Source organism: Microtus ochrogaster, chromosome 22 (assembly GCF_000317375.1).
Source record: "Microtus ochrogaster isolate Prairie Vole_2 chromosome 22, MicOch1.0, whole genome shotgun sequence".
NCBI classification, from domain to species: domain Eukaryota; kingdom Metazoa; phylum Chordata; class Mammalia; order Rodentia; family Cricetidae; genus Microtus; species Microtus ochrogaster.
Window position 1 is genome coordinate 26,225,089 of NC_022023.1, and position 22,044 is coordinate 26,247,132.

Sequence of the window (22,044 nt, forward strand, 5' to 3'; positions counted from 1 at the left end):
AAGAGGCCACAAAAAAAACCATTCAAGTGCCAGTTGATAAAATCATGAGTATGACCACCAACTGACTTGGAATGTATGAATGATCTCAGCTGAGACCACACGGAACAGATCTGCTTCCCTTAGCCTAGGCCCAATTGCCAACCCAAATCATGAGTCACCAATGGCTGGCACTTTACAGCACTAGGCTTGAGGATAGTTGTTATGCATCAGACATAACGGTGCTCTTGGGAAGAGCAAATGGGCTAGCATTGATAGGACAAGGTTATGGCCTGTGTGATGAAGAAGACTTCTTTCTGAGGTTTTCCTGTCCCCTTTTCTGGTGTCTCATTTTATTATTTTTATTATCTGCTTTATGTGTATGGATGTTTTGTCTGCATGTATGTACAGACCACATGTGTGTCTGCAAGAGGACACTGGATCCTCTGGAACTGGAGATGTGGATAGTTGAATGTGACCATGTGGGTGATAAGGCTCAAACCTTGTCTTCTTGGAAGAACAGCCAGTGCTCCGAACCACTGAGCACTCTTTCCAGCTCACTTTCTGATTCTTGTTTCTTCGTTTGTTTGTTTATGCTAAGGCTAACATGCTAAAAAAAAAGACTAATTTTAACCTGTAACTTTGGAAATGGAGTCAGAAAATTACAAATTCAAGGACAACCTGGGTATGTGCTGAGTGTAAGGCCAGCCTGAGCTCCCTAATGAGAGTCGGACACAAAAACAAAACCAACCAACCAATAGACAACAAACAAAGAAACAAAACACCCCACACTGAGATCTGGGGCAGATTAATGTGGTGCCGAAGTCAGGGAGAGGCCACGCTAGGGAGTACATACCTGCTTGGGATAGTCACGCCAAACCTCCCAGAGGTCATATGCCCAAGGTTTCTAAAAAAAAAGAGGATCCCAGAGAGGAGACACAGATGTCAGTCAAACACTTGTTTCAGCAGCAAATACATCTCTTTGTGGTGTTGCTTCCTGTCACATACACTCACTTGTGTGTTTCCTCTTGCACAGACTCACCTGGATTTACTATTGTAATTCACTTGTGTTTATTGTTGCACAGACTCTCTTGTGTTTCCTTTGCACACTCTCCTGTGTTTCCTGTTGTACAGACTCTCTTGTGTTTCCCGTTGCACAGACTCACTCACTACTGTATATTATTGCAAGACTCTCTTGTGTTTATTGTTGCACAGACCCACGTGTGTGTTTCCTGTTGCACACTCGAGGTGTTGCCTATTGTACTGACTCTTGTGAAGATCCCGTTTCTGCTGTTGCATCTCTCCCTTGTGGCATTGGTTCACTTTCCTACACAATACTGTGAATCTCACTACTTACAGTGAATCTGGGGTCAATAACAGGACTGCCTTGATGAAGGAACTCTTTTTGAACAAACAAATATGATAGCAAAATAATTTCTGGATCAGTTACTATATCTGTAGCTTGAGTCAGACAGTAGCAAATGCCTATAATCTCAGCACTTGGGATGCTGAGAGAGGAGATTACAAATTTATAGCTGTCATGGCCTATATAGTGAGTGATAGCCCAGCCTCAGATACATATTGAGAACCTGTCTCAAAAAAGAGACAAAAATGAACAAGCATATAATAAACAAACAAACAAATAAATAAATGAAAAGACAAAAATACCTTGAGCAGCTACAGCAATAAAGCATCAGGAGGCCTATTCTGGGCCCTGCTCATACTCGGCAAGGGTCCTGCCACTGAGCCTGAGAAACATCTTGACTCTATAGAGACATTTCTTAAACTGCTGAACTTTGGAGTGTTAAGTCCTAAAGAACTGTTGATGAAGTTCCGGGGTGAAAGGTAATTTACTTTGACCCATCTGTATGGCTGACCCACTGACTAGAACTTCAGTGATTGTTAAAAGTTGGAATGTTGTGGCTCACAGCCTAATTTTGATTTATCTTGAGGCATTGTTGGCCCCATTAATGGCCATTTATTATCCACCTCTATTTGTGACTTACCATCTTTATGGCTATTAGGCAAATTATTTGGAATATAAAAACAGACCACTAGCTTCTACCAACCAAAGGTTAAAAGCATTGCCTTATGACACCCAGATGTGCAGCTGGGGATACCCTGCTTTGCTCTGACCTGTTTGTCTGGAGTTCCCATCAATGTATTTGAAAGGTGTTTTCATTATCATGTGCCTTGTTCTGTTACTGTAAAACTTCAAGAAACCATCCACACTGGAACAGGGCATTTAGGGTCACCTGTATCTGTGTTCCTGATCACGGTCACTTTTACTTGGCTCCAGAACAAACTCTCTCTCTCTCTCATCCTTTTTGAGGTTAGAGCTTTGCATTGACAGAATTCATAGGCAAAAATAGTTTAAATGAAAGGTGAATTCCAAAGATATGAAAATGACAACTTACATCATAAAGAAATGCAACTCCAGCCACAGTTATCATTAAGTAAAATGTAAACCGCCAGCTGTCAAAAGAAAGAAAAGGCTTCACTCCTCTGCAACAGTGATTGACATGTGAGTGGAAGGGACTCTGGTACGACAGGCTTGGAAGAACATATATCCTAGAGTATAAGTTCACCCTGGCTTAGTCATCCTAAGCCCACATGCAAGAACCCTAACAGTGGAAAGAACAATGCTGTGCACATTATAATACCTGATCTCAAATTATTCTCCAGGGCCACAGCTGTAAAAGCACCGTGAGACTCTCTCAAGACCAGACATATGAGAGTGTCACGCATAAAGACAACTACTCTTTGTTAAAGATGTCAAAACTACACATCGGAAAAAAGACAGCCCCATAGGAAATGATACTGAGGAAACAGGATAGCCACATTTAGGGCTTAATATGATTTATATTTCTCACCCTATACAAAAGTCAACACAAAATTATCAACCATATTAATGTGAAACCCAAAACTTTAAGACTCTTAGAGGAAAATGTATGTAAAAAAAAACTTCAAGATATAAACATAGGCAAGGACTTTCTTGAGTAGACTTGGATAACTCAGGCCACTAATAGAAATGAGAATTGATAGATGAGACAATGTGAAATTAAAGAGTTTCTGTACAGAGAGAAACAATTAACAAAGGGGAGAGACAGCTGAGGGAATGCCAACTACACCAGACAGACGACATAAATAATTATAAAATAAACATAATAAAAGAAAGAAAGATAGAACAAAAGGAAAGGAAAGGAATTCTTCCCCCCCCCCCCACGAATCAGGTATCAAATCCAGAAAGCTATTGGTCCTCCTCTGACTCATGGGAGGGAATTCACTCCCGGCTCTATAAATCTAATCAAAGGCCTAAGGCTGGAGGAGGGGCATAGGCCCTAGGGAGAAATCTACTACTGTTGCTTTACTGAATGGACAGGTTATAAAATGCCCTCCAAATATTTATGTTTACATCCATAGTTTAGTGCTATTCTCAGGATTGGCAAGAAATCTTTCTTTTTGCAGTGGCCAGCAGTTCATACCAGCCACTAAGTGATTGCTGTGTGTTCTCAGCCCTAACTGGGACATCTCGATCAACCCCTGCCACAAGACTCAGTGGACACTGCTGCAGAGGAGGCTGAAAGACGCTAAGACCCAGAGGTCAGGGAGGAGTGCTGGGAAATACTGTCTTCTTGCTTAGATGCAACCGCTGTACACATTAACTCATAGCAGCACAGCGACAATGCGCAAGATTGAGCTGGCCAACATTACCACATGGATGGAAGAGAGGCTCATGATCCCCACCCCCAGAAGAAGAACCTGTTTACAGATGACAGCTTCTGGAGAAGCATCACTTATCTTCAGAGGTATGGCCACTGGTAGGTTACCCAAGCTCGGGTGCGCCCACACACCTGTGGGCAGTGCTCATTGCGCTCAGAGGCTCGGTGCAATAAAGACGGGGACATAAAGGTGGGAAGATGGGAGGGAGATGTTGGGAGAGGTTGGGAGAGGGAAGGAAGAGTTGATGGTGAGTATGATCAAATACTTTATATATGTGTATGAAATTCTGAGTGACATGCACTAGGATGGATTCTCACACCCCTGATCCCACATATTAAGAGAGCACACATGGGAGAAAGTCTTGAAACTTTCTAACCTCAGTCCTAGAAAGGAGAAACACCAGTTAAGTCATGTTCATGGCTCAGGCCAAGCACATAATGTCTGAATAGGCACTGGGTCCACCTTAGAGTGTGGGGGTCTCATCCTCCCAGAAGAGGAGAGGGGAAACAAGGACAGTTAAGAGAACATCTTTCTCTACATTTAAAAAGAACTTTCTGAATAACAAATGCTTTTTTAATGTTATTTAACAGTGTACACTGTTTACAATGGATTTCAAACCTTGGGGTTTCTAGGCAGCCATTCACTGTACATTTTGCACTAACTTTGGATGTTGGACTTCTTGTAAGATTGCATGTGTTTCAGTTATTTAATGAAACCATTCAAATAAACCAAACTTGCTTTTGTTGGAAAGTAAAGAATGCAATTGGACCCTTCCTTCCCTCCAATGCCAGTGTGCTCTCGGCCATGATCACAACACCCTTGGTTATGACGGCATCACACAAGCTGCCCATCCTCCTCCTTACCAAGATTCCCGGAATTTCTTCATCCTGCAAGGCCTGTCTTGATTCCGTCGACTCCTAAACCATCTCTCAACCTGGCGCTCTGTCAAGTTACACTTTTTTGCCAGTCCATAAACATCATTCTGAAAAAAGATGAAAAGAATAAACAAGCGATAGACAGAAGAGGGCCAGCAAGGCATCAGCAGGACGGGCAGGACATGGAGGAAGAAGGAAAGCCTTCATGGGCACACTCCTCCTGGTACATGAGTGCACGCACTAGTGTGCATGAACACACACACACACACACACACACAACTGTAAGAACTAAGGCAAAGAACCGTCAGATGTTAAGCAGTTGAGGAACAGTGAGACTAAATGGCAAAAACTTGTAGACTAGAGCAGACAGGCACAAGACCATGAGCCAGGGAATTTATTTCTATTGCTTATGAAACCACATTCATGTGCACAGATCCCCAAGCCAAGCCAAGCAGACAGAAAACAGAAAATATGAGGAATCTAGCTTGCTGAGTACTAAGACCAACCAGCTATACGTTAGTAGCAATCCATGTTTGACCTGTATATATGAGCTCGCTAAGATTCATTTAGGGCCTCCTAGGTACCAGGTAGAGTAGAAGAGTTTAAAATGTTAATCATCAAATATGATTTCCTACAAAGACACAGAAGCTTGCCTGAGAGTTTCTAGGACTTGTGCAAGATGTGAAAATAGTAGCCACGTGCAACAAGACCTGGGCTAGTGGGCTTCCTGCTACCTCACTCTGTGCTTTTGGTAGTCACAGATGAGCCAAGAAAACCCAGCAGGTGTTGGTTATCTGCTTTCACAATCAACTTGATACACAGCCTATTTCAAAATAATCCAAACTATTTCCAGCCATTTAAAATAATGATTATAAAGTATAATAATGATGATTGCTTCTCCTCTGGGAAGCAGAAGTCTTACAGGCTATGTCTTAAAATAGGAAAAGCAAAGATGATAAATTACTGCCCAAAGGTGACAAATTCCAGGGTCTGCTAGAGCCGGAAAGGAAACAGGAATGGCCAAGAGGGCCAGGTCCATTTTGCAGTGAGATTTTAACAGGTATGTTCTGTCCATTAGACCCATGGTAACTAATGCTCTCTGCTTTCACAAGGAACATGCTCTATACCAAGTTTTTGAAATGGCCTTGATCTCTTGAGCATTCATTTTCTAATATAAGAAAATTTCCTCTTAATTCTGTTATAAAAACGAAACAAAAAATCAAATTGCCTGAAGCCGTCAGCTTCCAGCCCAAGACACAGCTGCAGCTGATGGACAAGAAAAAGCATGGCCCAGCAGATCCCACCCCAAAGGACCAGCTAAGACCAAGCTGTATTTCCAGAGAGGAAATACAGTCCTAGAATTTTGATGTGAAACTACTTTTTATATTATTAATCAGAGCTTTACAGTAAATTTAAGCTAACTGCACATGAACACTCTGGGGACCAAACAAAGCCTGCTTGTGGTCCAGACAGCTGCTCACCCAGCAGGTCAGGACCAGCCAGATGGCCTCTGCTATATCATCTTATAAGGACCACAAAGTCATCTAGAGACCAGGACTAATCTCTAGTCTCTAGTCCAGAAGCCACAAGCTGAACACGGGCAGAAGAGTGAACAGTTCTGTATCTCTACTGAGTGGCAGGCCCTTCACTAACCTGAAGAAAAGGAAAGAGACAACAGCGAACAGAACACACCAGAATTACTGTTTCCCCACAAAGCAGCCCCTTTAACACCCTTTTATAGGTCAGGGATTCTGTTACTGTTGGTTGTTTTGTTTTGTTTCTTTGAGAAGACTGAACAGACAGCTGTTCACTGATCTCTACCTCTACCGGCATAATAAAAAGTGAGCAGGAGGGAGGCATCCCGTTTGTCCACGTGCCCATGCCACCCTTCCAGGCTGGGCTTCTGCTTTCCACAGCAAAAGTCTCACACCTCAGGTCAGACAAGATGGCAGGATGACACTCCAACACAGGAGGCGCCAGGTTCATACTCTCTGGATAGAGGAAAAGGGTATTCCAGGGATCCAGGCAACAGAAGGTGGTGGCGAAGACAGGAAGCTGAAAACCAAAGACCTGACCCTGCTGTGCCTACTCAGGGAGCCTTGAGCACTGCGCTCTGCCCTGTGAAAAATGACATTGTATAAAAGCATCTGCCACCTCCCTCACAGGAGAGGTTTGGGAATCACAGGAGGAGCATGTGCTATACAATAGCCCAGCACTGCCAACACTGGAAACCTTTATATCCACAACAGAAAAATGACTGTGGGCTGAAAACCATGTACTAAATAAAAAAAAATACATACTTCCTTACTTCTAAATTAACCTAAAAGCTTATTGATTCTCCAAACAGGTTGTAATTCAAATGCTGGTGCTTCGTCCATCTTCTGTCACCGGCCTGTTCTGAGCAGCCGGCACACTATATTCCATGTTCTTCCGAGGGAAACGCACTGGGTCTCACTTTATCACTTAAATATTTTATTCAACCACTCACCCCAAAACATTCAAAGAACCACTCCTTGGTGGTAAACCAAGCACAATTTTAGGTGTTAGAGATTTAGCAGTGAGCAAAGCAATCAAGGCATTGTCTTCTTTCTAGAACTTTCCCAGGTCTTACACCAATCACACCAGCTTGGTACATGCATCTAGGAGATAGCACCCATATGTGGCTGGAGAGTGGAGGCGCCTAGCAGAAAGCCCACTTTGACAATATTGGCCCACTATACTTAGATCCTTTTTGAGAGAGGAGCCTTGCACACAAAAGCTTCCAGACATGATCTATTAACACACAAAGCTAGCACCTAAAATGCAGATAAGAGTTCAAGTTGCTACAGGATGGAAGCAAGCACAATCAAGAAGGACGTGTTAGTCTCTGGAGATAGTCTCGTTGAGAAGGCATCTTTTAAAATAGTCCATAGAACTCTGTGTGTGACAGACACAAAACTGACAGCATAAACTTCCCATTCTTATCTTTGACCTTTACTTCTGTGGGCCAAGCATCATACAAGAAGGTGAACCAAGGAGCTCAAGACGGATGCTGTATACACTGCACATAACTCACTGAGGCTTCAGGGCTGCCTGTGTCTCAAGAAAGCTATGAATGGGCCCTACATATTTGTAGATTACAATGTCACATCATAGGCTAGACACCCTTGGCCACTCTGAAATGCTGCTGTTTTTATTGGTACAATCAAAAGCTGGAGAAGAAGCCTCGGGTTTAGGTGTCCCCTACAGGAGTGACTGCCCTGTCATCTGGGATTAGCCGATGATTGTGTGGTTACACTCATATCTTGATTACATAAAACCATTTTTAGTTCATTCAGAAACTTGCTTTAAACTTCATCTAGAAATGAAGAAAAAGCTATCAGTACGGTGCTGACCAAAGCCCAGGACAGTCTCGTGATAGTTTGCTTCCACATCTGCATCACTAGCCAGGCACGACTTTGCCTTTCTGAGCCATAGTCTATCTTCCTAAATTCTGGAACCTTCAGGAATGGGTGTTTTTCTTGCTATCAGGATCTGCTACACAAATCTATGTCTTTTTGTGAGCCAGGAGCACTGAGAATCAGGAACCTTTCCCATAATCTCCATGGTTTAGTAGATGAAGCTCAGCAATACTGTGGGGTGATGTATGACGTCTTTTCTCGCACTTGATCAACATGCCTGGATTATATCCATGCTGAGCAGGACCTCCCATGCTGTGAACAGATGACGAAGTCCCTGGGAGTTGAAAGAGCACTGGGGGAGTATGGGCTGTACAGGCTGGGCTCCTCCTGCTCCTGGTACGGCTGCTTACTAGCTGCAGGGCAGCTGCTTCCTTTTGTTGGACCTTCACTTCCTCAGCTCGGCCATGAACATCACCTTCTCTATTTCTCTTCCAACTTTCTGTAGCTGTCACATAGCCATTTTCTTTCCACAGCGAGCAATCTTTTGCAATTATTTTAAACATATTACTCTTCAGAGACGTCAAGATGACTTGCAGGTAAAAGAGCTTGCCAGGTGCCTATAATGACCTCAATTCAATGCCTGCAGCCCAAGGTGGGAGGATAGAAATGACTCCAAAAGTTGTCCTCTGACCTACATATGCACACCATGGAACAAGTGCGCGTACGCACAAACACACACACACACACACACACACACACACTCACACACACACACACACACACCCTTTCGAATGGCTTGAAGGAAAGTACCCCTCACAAGAGTCCCAATTTTTCACATATCACCAGTAGAAACCAAAGCATTTAAATGGATGACCACGGTCACTTAGGGCACATGGAGACAGAAAACAGGCAGCTGCAGGTTGTCAGATTGTCCTTGTTCATAAAAGCAGCCGCATACTACACTCTAGGCTTCATGTTGAACATCAGCATACCTCCCTGTGCAAGGACTCCACCAGAGCATTGACATCCCTAGCTGATAAGCACAACCTAATTCATCAAATGAAGTTTAAATGGCTCAAAACTCCCCCCTAAAAGGTTGACAGCACACAGTCTTGATTTTTAAAATGATAGGTGGTAGTTGTCTTTATACTCAGAGTAGTGTTGCTTTGGAGGAAAGCCTGTTTTGCCTGCCATTTATCTATGCAATATAATAAAACAGGGTGCCTGGCCATGACTTTATAACTAAGAAATAAATTGTTCTGTGACACATAAACTGCACCAGCCAATGATACTCTGTATTGTGAAATAATGGCGATGCTGTTGAAAATTCTGCTTCTGGAGAGAAATCAGGGCATCTGCATGTTTCCAGGTATGTTGAAGCCTTGGATAAAACAGGGGCAAGTGTGAAAAGTGACTTCACGGAGACTTCAGGATGTATTTTGATATAGCCACAATCATCAAAAGTATCAGGTGTGGCTTTCTCTATGAAAATGTTTAAAATCTAACATTAAAATGAGATTGTGAGGTTGGGATGCAAAATTAATTAATTAATTAAAATGAAATTGTGATATTGTGACTTACTTATTTATTCGTGATTTTAAGACAGGGTCTCACTGTGTATCTCGGGCTGTCCCTGGAGTCACTATACAGCCCATACCAGGACCAAACTCATGGTGACGCTTCTGCTTCAGGCTCTGCAGTCCTGATTACAATTGTAAGCCGCAGCACCTAGCTTAAATTGCTATTTTTATATAAACCATGGTGTTGAGTGCTAAGGTGTGATACTATAACAAAACTTTAACTATTAATGTCTGATTTTATAATACATATTTAGATTTTCTAACATTTGAGGTATTACAGAATCTGTCAACAGCAATGAATCAATGAATCAAATCCTCTGATGGTTAAGTCAAGATGATTAGCCCATTAAGAAAGCAGGTCCTTAAGTCTACAAGCAAAGAATTTTTACTTACATGTGACGGTTGACTTGTGGAATGCTTGAAAAAATGCTCTAAGATGGCATTTGGCTTAATTTTACGCACTGCCTTTTGAATGCCAAACGCATTTGCTAGAGGTGTGGCAACGAACCTACAAAATATGAGAAGAAGGTTTGAGATGTAAGAAGCCCACGACCCCACCAGAAAACCCAGGCTGTTCCTTTAGGTGTCCAGGGAAAGTTCAGGCATTTGCTTGCACTGTTCTAGTTTGGACATGGAATGTACCCAGTGGTCCCCCACTGAAAAGTTTAATTCATAGCGTGTGCTATTAGGAGCTGTGTGTAAACCATCAAGAGACAGGCCTGGTGGGAAGGCCTGAAGTCATAGGTCTTCCAAGGGGATCGTAGAACCTCAGACTCTCCCTTTGCTTTCTTCCTCCGGAGGTAAGCAGTCCACGCCACCATAGTTCCTGCTATGCTATGATATCTCACCAGAGCTGAAGCACTAAGGTCACCCAACTTCAATTGTTCAATTGGAACACACGTTTGCTTTATAAATTAATTGCTTTGGGTATTTTGTTACAGCAATGGAAATCTGACTAATACACATTGTCCATGGAGCTACGTACAGTCAATCTCTGCTCACCAAATGTTCCAAGGAGAAAGCTGGGCATGGTGCTTATGACTAGAACCTAGCACTTGGGAGGGTGAAAGAGAAAGATAACAGTGAGTCTGAGGCCAGCCTGTGCTACACAATGAGTTATAGTGTAGCTTAAGCTACAGAGTCTCAAAAGACAAACCATAAAATGATAATAAAGCATCCCACATTTAAGTTCAAAGAGAAAAAATTTTCAGACCTATGAACAAGCAAAACTTTAAGAACACATAATGCAATACACAGTTCAAAATTCATTTCATTGTGAATCTGAATACATATATTGCAAGGTTGAGGACTAGGGCGAACTATTGTATTTAGAACTCCACTTTAAGACCACCAAGGACTAAATTTAGTGTTCACTGCTTTCTAATAAATTGAAATTTTGCTTTCTAAAGTAGCTGTACCTTTTCACATTCCTGTTAATAGCATGTCATGTTTCCAGTTACCCCAAATCCCCCAGAAGTTTGGTTTTATTGGCTGCAGAAATCATACTGTGTGCGTAGCTGCTTCTATTCATTTACAATAGAATTGTTATTACTCCTAACTTCTGCTCCAACATGAGTTTCATCTTATTTTTCTAATTTCTTAATGTGGAAATGAATTAATCCTTCATTTTTAAATAGAAGGTCTTGAAGCTGAAAACTCCTTCCAGACCTACTACTTCCACATTCCAGAAAGTTCTAGTACAGTATTCTCTTTTTCATTCAGGTAAAAATATGTCTATTTTACCTTGTGATCCCTTCTTACACTGCTTATTAAGAAGTGTGTTGTAGCTTGGCTTGCCAAGGACAAGATTAACAGAACCTTCTGAATATTTAACAGATTATCCAATTAAGTATAAATATAAAACTAAGTGTACATGGCTAGTTGAAGACTAGTAAGAATAGTTAATCCAAATACAGTGTTAATATTAAGATTCAATCATTTAGCTACTGAATGCAGCTAGGATCACATGTACATTTAGGATGGAGAATCAACATATGGGCTTTAGTAGCTGTGCTTAGATTGCAAGCCTTAAAAAATTTGCCTGAAGCAACCTCCAAAGGAGCAGCTACAAGAGAGTGATCACTGAAGGAGCAGGCCTGACCAAGAGGCTTCTGCACGACCATGTGTGCGTGTGCGAGGCAGGGACCTCCGAGGGGGCAAGCCTGAGCCAGAGACATCTGTGTGTCTGGGCCCAAGCCAGGAACCTCTGCAGGAACAGGCCTAAGCCAGTGACCTCCACCAGAGCAGGCCTGAGCCACCAACCTCTGCCAGAGCAGGCCCAAGGCAGCTACTCTGGATATCAGTATGGCAATTTCTCAGAAAATTAGGAAACAACCTTCCTCAAGACCCAGCAATAACACTTTTGGGTATATATTCAAAGGATGCTCAATCGTACCACAAGGACATGTGCTCAAGTATGTTTATAGCAGCATTGTTTGTCATAGCCAGAACCTGGAAACAACCTAATGCCCCTCGACTGAAGAATGGATAAGGAAAATGTGGTACATTTACACAATGGAGTACTACACAACAGAAAAAGTAATGACATCTTGAAATTTATAGGCAAATGGATAGATCTAGAAAAGATCATATCGAGTGTGAGGTAACTCAGACCCAGAAAGACAAATATAATATGTACTCACTCATAAGTGACTTTTAGACATAAAGCAAAGAAAAACCAGCCTACAAATCACAATCCCAGAGAACCTAGACAACAATGAGGACACTGAGATATACAATCTAATCTGCATGAGAAGTAGAAAAAGATAAGATTTCCTAAGTAAATTGGGAGAATAGGGACCATGGGAGAGGGCAGAAGGGGAGGGGAGAGGGAGAGAGGGGAGTGGAGAAAAATATATAGCTCAATAAAAACAATTTAAAAAGAAGTATGTTGTCATTTTCACTTATTCACTAATTTCCCTGTGTCTTTCTGTTACTAGTTTCTAGCTTCCCTCCCTATGTATGGTTGCCACCCGTCATGTTCACAGAAATTTGTGTTTGGGGCCTGGTACATGGCATGCCATGGGAGTGCCCTCTGTGCACAAGAGAAGAGCATGGACCTGCTGTTGTTGGAGGGAGTGTTCTAGAGATGCTTGCTAAGTCTGATGGTCTATATTTAAACCTATTTTCTTTCCAATCTCCTGCCTGGTTATTCTAGCTATTATTGAAAGAAAGCCCTCAACTATTGGGTTGGGATAAGGTAGAGAACCTACTAGCATGCACGAGGCCCTAGGTTCAACGACATCACTGAAAAACAAAAAAGCCACCACCACCTACAAAAAGCATTACTGTAGTGTTGTCTGTGTCTCCCTTTGATAACAGTTCTGCTTCATGTGCTAGGACTCTACTGTTAGTACACCCTTGTTTATAATTATTATATCTTCTTTAAACATCCTTTGTACTAACACTTTGAGGACTGATGCAGTTAAGTTTGTCTTAGAATGTAGCCACTCGAGCTCTCTCTCAGCCACTGCCTTAGTGGGTAGCACTTCTGTCCCTTTCCTTTCAACCTACGAGCATCACTGAACCTCAATATGATTCGTGTGTGCCCATATAGATGGAGCATGTTTTTCTGTCTTTTCTTCCAAGCATACTTTTTAATTACAGCATGTAAGGGCTGGAGAGATGGCTCAGTGATTAAGAGCATTGCCTGCTCTTCCAAAGGTCCTGAGTTCAATTCCTGGCAACCACATGATGGCTCACAACCATCTGTAATGAGGTCTGGTGTTATCTTCTGACCTGCAGACATACACACAGACAGACAATTGTATATATAATAAATAAATAAATGAATATTTTTTAAAAAAATTATAGCATGTAATTGATTGACATTTTATTACTGATTAGAAAGGATTTTCTCCGTGGCATGTAGCCACTTGTTTTGTGTGTGTGTGTCATTCTCTGTTTCATTAATTTATTACTCTCCTCTTTCATGTTAGATGTTTTCTAGTACGCCATGTAAATCCCCTTATCTCTTACTATTTTTAAAATTATTTTCTCAGTGATTATTTTGGGATTATAATATACATCTGAATTTATAACATTTTGGTTCAAATTGATAGCAGATTACTTTCAGAGGGATACAAAAATTCCATTCTTTCCTCTTCTGTATTATCACATAAATCATATCCTTATATTCTATGTTCTAATCAACAGATTTACTATTATTATTTTATGCAAATAAACAAAGAGTATAAAAATAGATTTACAAATGAAAATACAATCATATTAACTTGGTAGATTTTTAAGACCCATAAGCAGTATAACTTATCAAAACCCTTTACAAACTTATTTTTCACTTCAGTAGTACCTATTTTAAAGTTACAACCTCTCAGTTTTTTGTCTTTGATTTATAATTTCTATTATTTTATTACTATTGTGATTTGGTGAGATATTGTGCTCCTGTTTTTGTTTTGTTCTCAAGCATGGTTGTCTCTAATTCTTTGAAAATGTTTTAAACAGCAAATTCTAAATTCTTACCCCACTAAGTGCAACACCTGGGCTTCCCCAAAGACACTGTCTTCTGTGTATGTACCATGATTTCCCAAGTTTCCCATGACTGCTCAGATTTTGTGGTGTGTTAGGTGGGTGACTCTTGGCCTCATGTCGCCAACACATCACAGTTTGCTTTGTCCTGTTGGCCTATTTGTGTGTTGAGTCACTTCAAAACCCTAAACTATATGTCCTGTCCTGTGTCGTGTGTGGGTGCTGAAATCTCTAGCATGTGCGGTTGCTGCCCAACTAGTGACTGAACAAAGGCTTCCTTCAACACCCAGGGCCAGCAAGTCTTTGGGCTGCTGCAGCTCTGCGCATGTAGTGGGCAGCAGCATCCCCTCGCAGCCGGGCAGCAGGAGTCTGCCTTAGTGCACACTGTTTCCTTAGTGCCCACTTTTCATGTGGGGGTGAGAGCTTAGGGACTTCTGGAGTCTTGCCTGGACCCAAACAAATCGTTAAACATCAAATGGATCTTCAAGATTTCCAAAAACATGTCAGAGATTTTCAAGGACCCCCATCCTTCCAGACATCTCAAGTCTCTGCTATTCATTTTGAATTTTTTGCTTAGTCTAATTTTTGAACCAATTATTATTTCCTCAAGCAGTTAATTACCTTTAATTGTTTCTGATAACCATATTCTCAGGAAAATACCCTTAAAAATACCTGGAGTAAACTATGAGGAAGGTCTAATACAACAGCAGCATCACAGCTTGTACTTACTAGACAGTCAGGTGATGACAGTTCTCTACAATAATGTTTCACCTCTCCTTTAAGTGGATGCCACACTGCAAGGGTTCACTCTACATGTACTGTGCGTGTGAGCTTTTGTTTGTTTGTTTGTTTGTTTTGGTTTTGAGTCTCACTGTGTATCTCATCTGGAACTAGCTATGTAGACCAGGCTGGCCTTAAACTTACAGAGATCCTCCTACCTCTGCCCTCCAAGTGCTGTGATTAAAGCAGTGAACCTTGACATCTGCCTGAGCTCGTAGCTGTTCTCTGACATGACAGAGACAGAAAGGGCAGCTAAAATTCCACAGATATCACTGTTCTTGCCAGGACTCGACTGTTTTTCTTAGACGACACTCCCTGTGTTGTCATGACTCTTTGTAAAATCGTCAAAGTGTTGACTCTGAATAGTTTTGCTAATCTTTTGGCTGGTTTTATGCAGAAAAGAATTTGAGAGTGCCTTACTTCTGACGTTTTTGTTAACTTCCTGTGTGCACTGGGTGTGTGCATATGTATGTATGTGTGTACGCATGTATGTGTGTAGGTTCGTGTGGGGACACAAGTGTGCCTGATAGCACACGCACACGACTGTAGAAGCTAGAGAAGTACCTCAGGTGGCTTCTCAGGAGACATGGCCTTGTTTTCTGAGACAGGCTCTCTCACTGGCTTGTGGCTCACTGATTGCGCTAGGCTGACCACAGCGAGTCCCAGGGGTCTGCCAGTCCTTGTCTTCTCAGCTCCAGGATTATAAGAGGTGCCACCTTACTATCACGTGTGACATTTTTATGACTGAACTCAGGTCCCCATGCCAAAGCAGAACTACTATACTCACTGGCCTATCTCCCCAACCGTCCCCACTGTGGTTTTTAATGATGGTGATACTGATTAACTCCTCATGTGCTTACTTTTTATTGGTATATTTTTTTGACTCAAATCTTCTGCCTATTTAAAAATCCACTTATTTATTTACTAGTGATTTACAGTTTATCTCACACCCTGAATTTAAATTCTTCATAAGATACATACATATTTTCTCCCAGTCTCTTGCTTATCCTTTAATTTGATTTATGTCTTTAAAAATAATTATGGATTTTTCTACATATAAAAGTTCGATTTTTCAATGACTTTCCATTTTTCCTCAACCTTACCCAAATAATTATTAACTTATTTTCCACCTTTATATCTTAACCTGTACAAGATATTTCTAAGTGGAATTGGGTAATACTTAATTACTCAGACCCAGCTTCTTTCACCGAGCATGCTCTAAGGTCTATTTATGTCACAGCCTGTGACAGGACGTCTGCTCCCTTCTCTTGCTGAGTGACAGCCCACAGTGTAGGCACACACAGTGTCATTTAAAAACAAACATTTTAAATCTTTCCCAAGGGGAATGAAAGCACATGTTCAGCCATGTTCTCACACCTAGGTTCATGGTTTTTATCCACAATGCCCTAACACCACAAACAGCACACATTCCCATCAACTAGTTCAAATATAAATATTTGTATGATGTATAAGTATGTTCAAAGACTACTTAGAAATAGGTAAACCTTAATACCTTGATTCATATGCATTATACATGAAAAAAATCTCAAACATTAGTTAAATAAAATAATTCACAGAAAATGTTACAATTTATACTTCCAATTATAAATAAATCTAGCAAATATGAAGTTAAGATTATAGAGAACAGAGAGAGATTGCCAAGGATAGCAAGTGGAAAAAAATAAACTGAACTGCCAGGTTGATTGATATTTACATCACTGTCCTGGTGATGGAAGCATGACTATTTGCATCAAACTTTTAAAAACTGTATGAAATTAAAACCTCAATAAAGCTGAGCTTTCAAAATACTAGTGTGTGAAGCAGGTATGTGACTCCTGCTGCAGTTCCAAGCAACCTGGAAGGCTGAGTGCAGTGGATCACTGGAGCTGTGTTCAACGCCCAGCTGGACAACAGAGAGACCCCCCACCTCAAAGTGTAACTGACAGATAAAAATAAAAAAGATTAAATGAGGGGAGGAAATGGCTCACTGGAGAACGCACATGCTGTGCCAAGTATGAGGACCCAAGTCTGGGTCCTCAGAGCCTACGTAAACGCCAAGTGAGCACGGCGCCTGCCTGCCTGCAAGACCAGTGCTCATAAGGCTGAGAATTACCATGAGCAAAGGCAAGTGAGGAGGAAAGCATTTGTTTTAGCTTACAGATTACAGCCTATCACTGATGGATGTCAGGGATGGAGCTCAAACAGGATCTTGAAGCCAACAGAGGCATGCTGTTCACTAGCTCCCTCTCAGGCTGGTGCTTAGCTAGTTTTCCTGTATTGCCCAGTACCACCTGCCCACATAACTATTAAAAAAATGCCCCAGACATTCCCACAGGCCATCCCCAAAGCAAGTTAGATAGACTAGTAGCATATTCAAGCTCTGGGTTCAACTGAGAGACCCTGCCTCAACTAATAAGGTGGAAATCAATTGAGGAAGATTGCCATCAGTCTCAGGCCTCCACAGATGAGTACACATATCTGCACGCGCACACACACACACACACACACACACACACACACACACACACACATCCACACACATACAAATGTACATACACACACAAACATAGCAATGTATGTGGCTCGGTGAGTAGAGGGTTTGCCCAGTAGCATGTCTCTAACATCGGCTCTTGGAGGGCAGAAACAGGAGGATTGTAAGTTGAAGTCATCTTCAGCTACATAAAAAGTTCAAGGCTAGTCTGTGCTACATGAGACCCAGTCTCAAAAACACACCAAAGAAAGAAATAAAAAGAACCCACACAGGAAGAAGAGAAGAAATAAATAAGCACATGTCCATTTTCCTCTAGTTCTGACAAAGACTATAACTTCTTCCAGGTTTTGTCTGTTCTAGTACTTAGGAACATTTCTGTGTCTAATTAAAATTAGAAATTTAGTTATGAATGATCAGATGATCAGGCCTTTATTTCATTTTTTAAATATGGAAGTAAAAGTTTCATAGAACAATGTGATAAAAAGCATAAGAATTCCAACTTCCAGATGGACTGATAAGTTCCTGTGGAGAAAGCCCATGATGCTCAGAGACACAGAAAAAGAGAGCGACTGCTGTGTACAGGCGAACAGAGAGCACAGTAGACAGATCATAAACCATCTGTTGAGTTTTTAGGGAAGGAAGGAAGGGAATTAGCTCTCACGATGTCATGTCATTTATGCGCATCATGTATGCGTTTTCTGGAGCCACATGAATAAAGAACACCATCATCAAACTCTCTGCTCTAATGTGACGCTCACGTGAGCTCATTTCCATCCGCCCTAGGGAGTTAACAGTGGATCCTCCTTCTCAACTCCTGAAAATGCTGTGGATGGGTTTTTTGGGACTATGGGACAGTGGAAAGGGCAGAAATGGGAGTCTCCTCTGTGTACAGCTGAGGAAAGCAACTGACCCTATGCTGCATCTTCCACCTCCGCCTTTGCCTTGGGCTTCCAGGGACACTCTATACTGTGTGAAACTGCCCATCTCATGTGCTGAACTTTGAGTAGATCTCTTTGAGATCCTACTTCAAACACATTAAAGAATGTGTAGAAGGAAAACTAACCAGAAACTACTATTCTTAACCAAAATAATGACTAAATAGTCTGACAGTATCAAATATATAAGAACTGTTAAGGTAACCCTGAGGATTCCACTTTTGCAGTGCACTTTCCAAACTGTCTTCTGATCGCACAAAGATATTCACATATTTTCTCCCTCTATCAGGAGCATTGTACTGTGAGGTCCAAAAACTACCCACAAAACTAGAAAAAAAAATACTCAAGCCAACACTCTGGAACCTGATGTCACAGCATGTTTGTCTGAGAACCATTGAGAGCCTGAGGTCATTAACCTCCTGTGTTCTCACCTGCAGACCACTTATGGTTTTTATACCATCTCAACTAAGTGCTCATCAAATGAAAGGAACAGCCAATCTTTTCTCTAAGGTTTTGGTGGTTTATTTTTATAACATATGATATAGGATTCCAAGGACATTATAAACTTCGATCATAAATAATAAATTTCAAATGCTGAATATTCTCTTCATCACACAGAGAGAAATACGTCCATGTAGTATTATATACTAGAAAATAAGGGTGAGTTGTTGGGAGTTAACAGAAGGAGCTAGAAGATAATGACTACACTTAATCCCTCGGGGAAGCAAGAACGGCCCTAGGAATTAAAAGAGGGGATTTCTTCCTCACTGTTGTTAGCCAGGCGAGACCTAGATATGGAGACTTGGTCCTCCACAGCTGTAATGCCCTGGCAATCAAAAGAATGTTCTGTCTCACTGCCCCATGAGACTGGAAACAACAATTGCTCGCTGTAAAGCAGGCAGTCTGCAACGGAGATAAGCAAAGGTCATTGGTACGATTCACAGCCAGTGAACAGTCCAGGGCAGCCATGGTCATTTCTTAATCTGGATGTTCACGGGCCAATTTCATTTTCCTTATGCACTATTTGGAAAATCAAACTATGTCTGTAGAAAGTAGAAGTAACTGTTAAGAAGAAGGACAGGAGCTAGAGAGAGGGCTCAGTAGTTTAAAAGTGCTTGCTGCTTGACCCAAATTCAGTTCCCAGCACCTACATGGTGCAGGTCACAGGTACCCATAATTCCAGCCTCAGGGGATCTGATGCCCTCTTCTGGCCTGTGTAGGCACAAACTGTAAACATGTACACATACATAAAATAAGTATTTTTAAGGGAAGGATATTTTTCCAATGCACTCAGCTACAGTTTAGTGGCAGGCCAGGGTCTCTTTTCAATAGCAACAGTGAATTTTTAAGCAAGTGAAGCTACTGTTCACACAGAAAGCTTTCGGCAAGTCCACAAGCTAGAACTGGTCAAACAAACTCTCAAGACAAGGGCCCTGCAGATGGTTATAAACACATGGTCTGTGTCCCATGTGATCTTGGGCTACTTGATCTGTACCAGGCTGGCGTCACTTTCTCCAGCTCCTGCCATTCAAACAGTAATGTGCTCATAGCAGAGACCACCACAGAAACTACCCATGAACATTTGCTTCCTGTTGTCAGAACACTAGTACAGTTTTAATACGAGGCTGGAAGAACTATCTATAAAATTAAGCCAAGAAAAAAGTTTACTATTTTCTGAGAAACCAAATTAATGTTGTGTTCTGATTTCCTTATACTTGGGAAGAAAGGGCAGCTACACCACTTGAATTAAGCTATGCTATGCAGAGGCATTTGGTTTGCTCCTTAATGAGACACTTCGGGTATTTTCCAGGCATTCTAGAATAATGGCGCATCTTCAAGAAGAAGATTTGTCTAGCACTGTCCCTTTGGGAATTTGCCATTAGTAGTGCTAATTGTATAAATCAATACAATTCATGGTTAAATTTCTATATACACCTGTACCATGCACTCGTCATGGCCGTCTACCCTACTCATCCTGTCTCAACCGTGTTTTATTTTTACTGTAAAACACTCAATGGTATTCATACCTCTAATTCTGCAGCTTGCAAATAATATTCATGTGCGTTTTATTGCACAGGTTCCACCCAAATCTGCAGCCTCTGAACAAGAGACTCAGTATGGATCAGATCTTGGACTTGGCCATGGTAACGTTACAAAGAAAGGGGAGGGGGTTGGGAAGGGAGAAACATCAGTGTCACTCACTTTTCAAAGAAGTATCTGACGATCATCAAGAGAAGGGCATATGGAATCGTCATGTACAAATGGGAAGGTTTAACAAAGACGAGCCCGTCATGATCTTCAAGATCTGACCACTTTATTGTCGGAGGAAGCCAGAATTTCTCCAGCCAGAACCAGTCTTTAAACTTCTGAAACATTCTAGACAAATGAAGAAAAGAGAGCATTAGACTCGTCAAATCAGCACTTAGAATTGTGATAATGTTGAGCGCTGTCCTTGAAAACACCTAAAGCGGGATTCTGAAAATAACAAAGGGAGTATACTAACTCCCACGGTCCTCTGCTGCATCTAACAATAAAATCTCATCCCGTGCTCCCAGAAGTGCTTGGACTATGGAATGGAAGCCTGAAACTTTACACACTCTCCTTCATAGTTCAGGAAGCACACAAGCGGGCAGTGCAGATAATTGTTTTCCTTTAATATCACTCATGATATAGAAATGATTCAATAGGCTCTACAACTTCATGGTATCGAAAGTCAGTGCCCTGAAAGCGCCAATGTGTGTATAAAATTTGACTAGCACCCTAAAAACATTCCCTGGGAAACAAGGGACAGGAGTTCAAAGGAGATCATGGCCGTAATCTTTCTATTTTTATTTTTATTTTGATGGTAGTAGGGACTGAACTGAGGACTTTATTCATGTTTGGCAAAGACTGTGCAGTGAGATTCGTCCTCAGACTTCGGTCATGCTAGGCAAGGATTCTACAGTGAGATGCATCCTTAGCCCCCCTTCACTTTGAAGCTAGTTCTTACTAAGTTGCCTAGATCAGCCTTGTTCTCATTTTGTTGCTCAAGCAGGCCTTGAACCTGTGGATCCTTCTGCTTCAGCTTCCTATCAGCTAAGATTATGAATCCTTGCCATCGGGAACAGCTCTGTGTTAATAATTATATCTATGGGAACTTGGTCATGGCTCAACGTTAATAATTATATCTATGGGAACTCCGTTATCTATGAGGCACTGCACTAGGTGGTGGGTGCATAGCAGTTAATAGCTAAGACTCGATCTTAAGAACCAAACAGCATTGTAGGTAAGGTAAGTCTGACTAAAACAAGTAATTTTTACACATTTTTTAGATATCTATAAAAATTATCCAATTCCAAGGTGTTATTTTTGTTTTATCTTACTTTTTAAATTATATTATTATACCTTAGAAACCTGTTCTTTTTTAATGAGAGACAGAAAGGGAGGGGAGGGGAGGGGAGGTGGAGAGTACCTGGGAGGTGTAGAGGGAGGGGAAACCAAAATGAGCATATATTATTTGACTCTATTTAATTTTCAATCAAAGGAAAAGAAAAAAAGGAAAGAAACCTAACTAGAAAAGGAACTAAAAACAACAAGGTTCTGAGAGGCAAGGATGGACACTGGGCCCAGCAAGGGTAAGTACTAGAAAGATGACTGAGCAGAAAGTTGAGTGAACTGGAGAAGGGAGAAGAGCAGGAGAGGAACAGCAAGCAGCACTGAAATGCAATTTGGATTCTGTCGCTTCCCTTTGCTGTTCTAACAACAAACCCAGAGGCATTTGTGACCACAGAGTGCAAGCAAGCATCCCTCTCCAGCAGCAAGCATCCCTCTCCAGCAGCA

General features: G+C 41.5%; 1 protein-coding gene across 1 annotated transcript in view; it reads right to left on the reverse strand.

Moving 5' to 3' along the window:
• Cers3 (ceramide synthase 3) overlaps positions 1 to 22,044 on the reverse strand; it is a 93,930-nt gene that overhangs the window by 46,694 nt on the left and 25,192 nt on the right. Inside the window, exons 2-6 of the mRNA XM_026784367.1 lie at positions 20,428 to 20,601; positions 9,928 to 10,042; positions 4,563 to 4,681; positions 2,394 to 2,451; positions 833 to 883 (exon numbers count right to left, since the gene is read on the reverse strand). Of these exons, the coding sequence (XP_026640168.1) occupies positions 833 to 883; positions 2,394 to 2,451; positions 4,563 to 4,681; positions 9,928 to 10,042; positions 20,428 to 20,600 (516 nt within the window). The 5' untranslated portion in view covers position 20,601. The remainder of the gene's footprint in view (positions 1 to 832; positions 884 to 2,393; positions 2,452 to 4,562; positions 4,682 to 9,927; positions 10,043 to 20,427; positions 20,602 to 22,044) is intronic.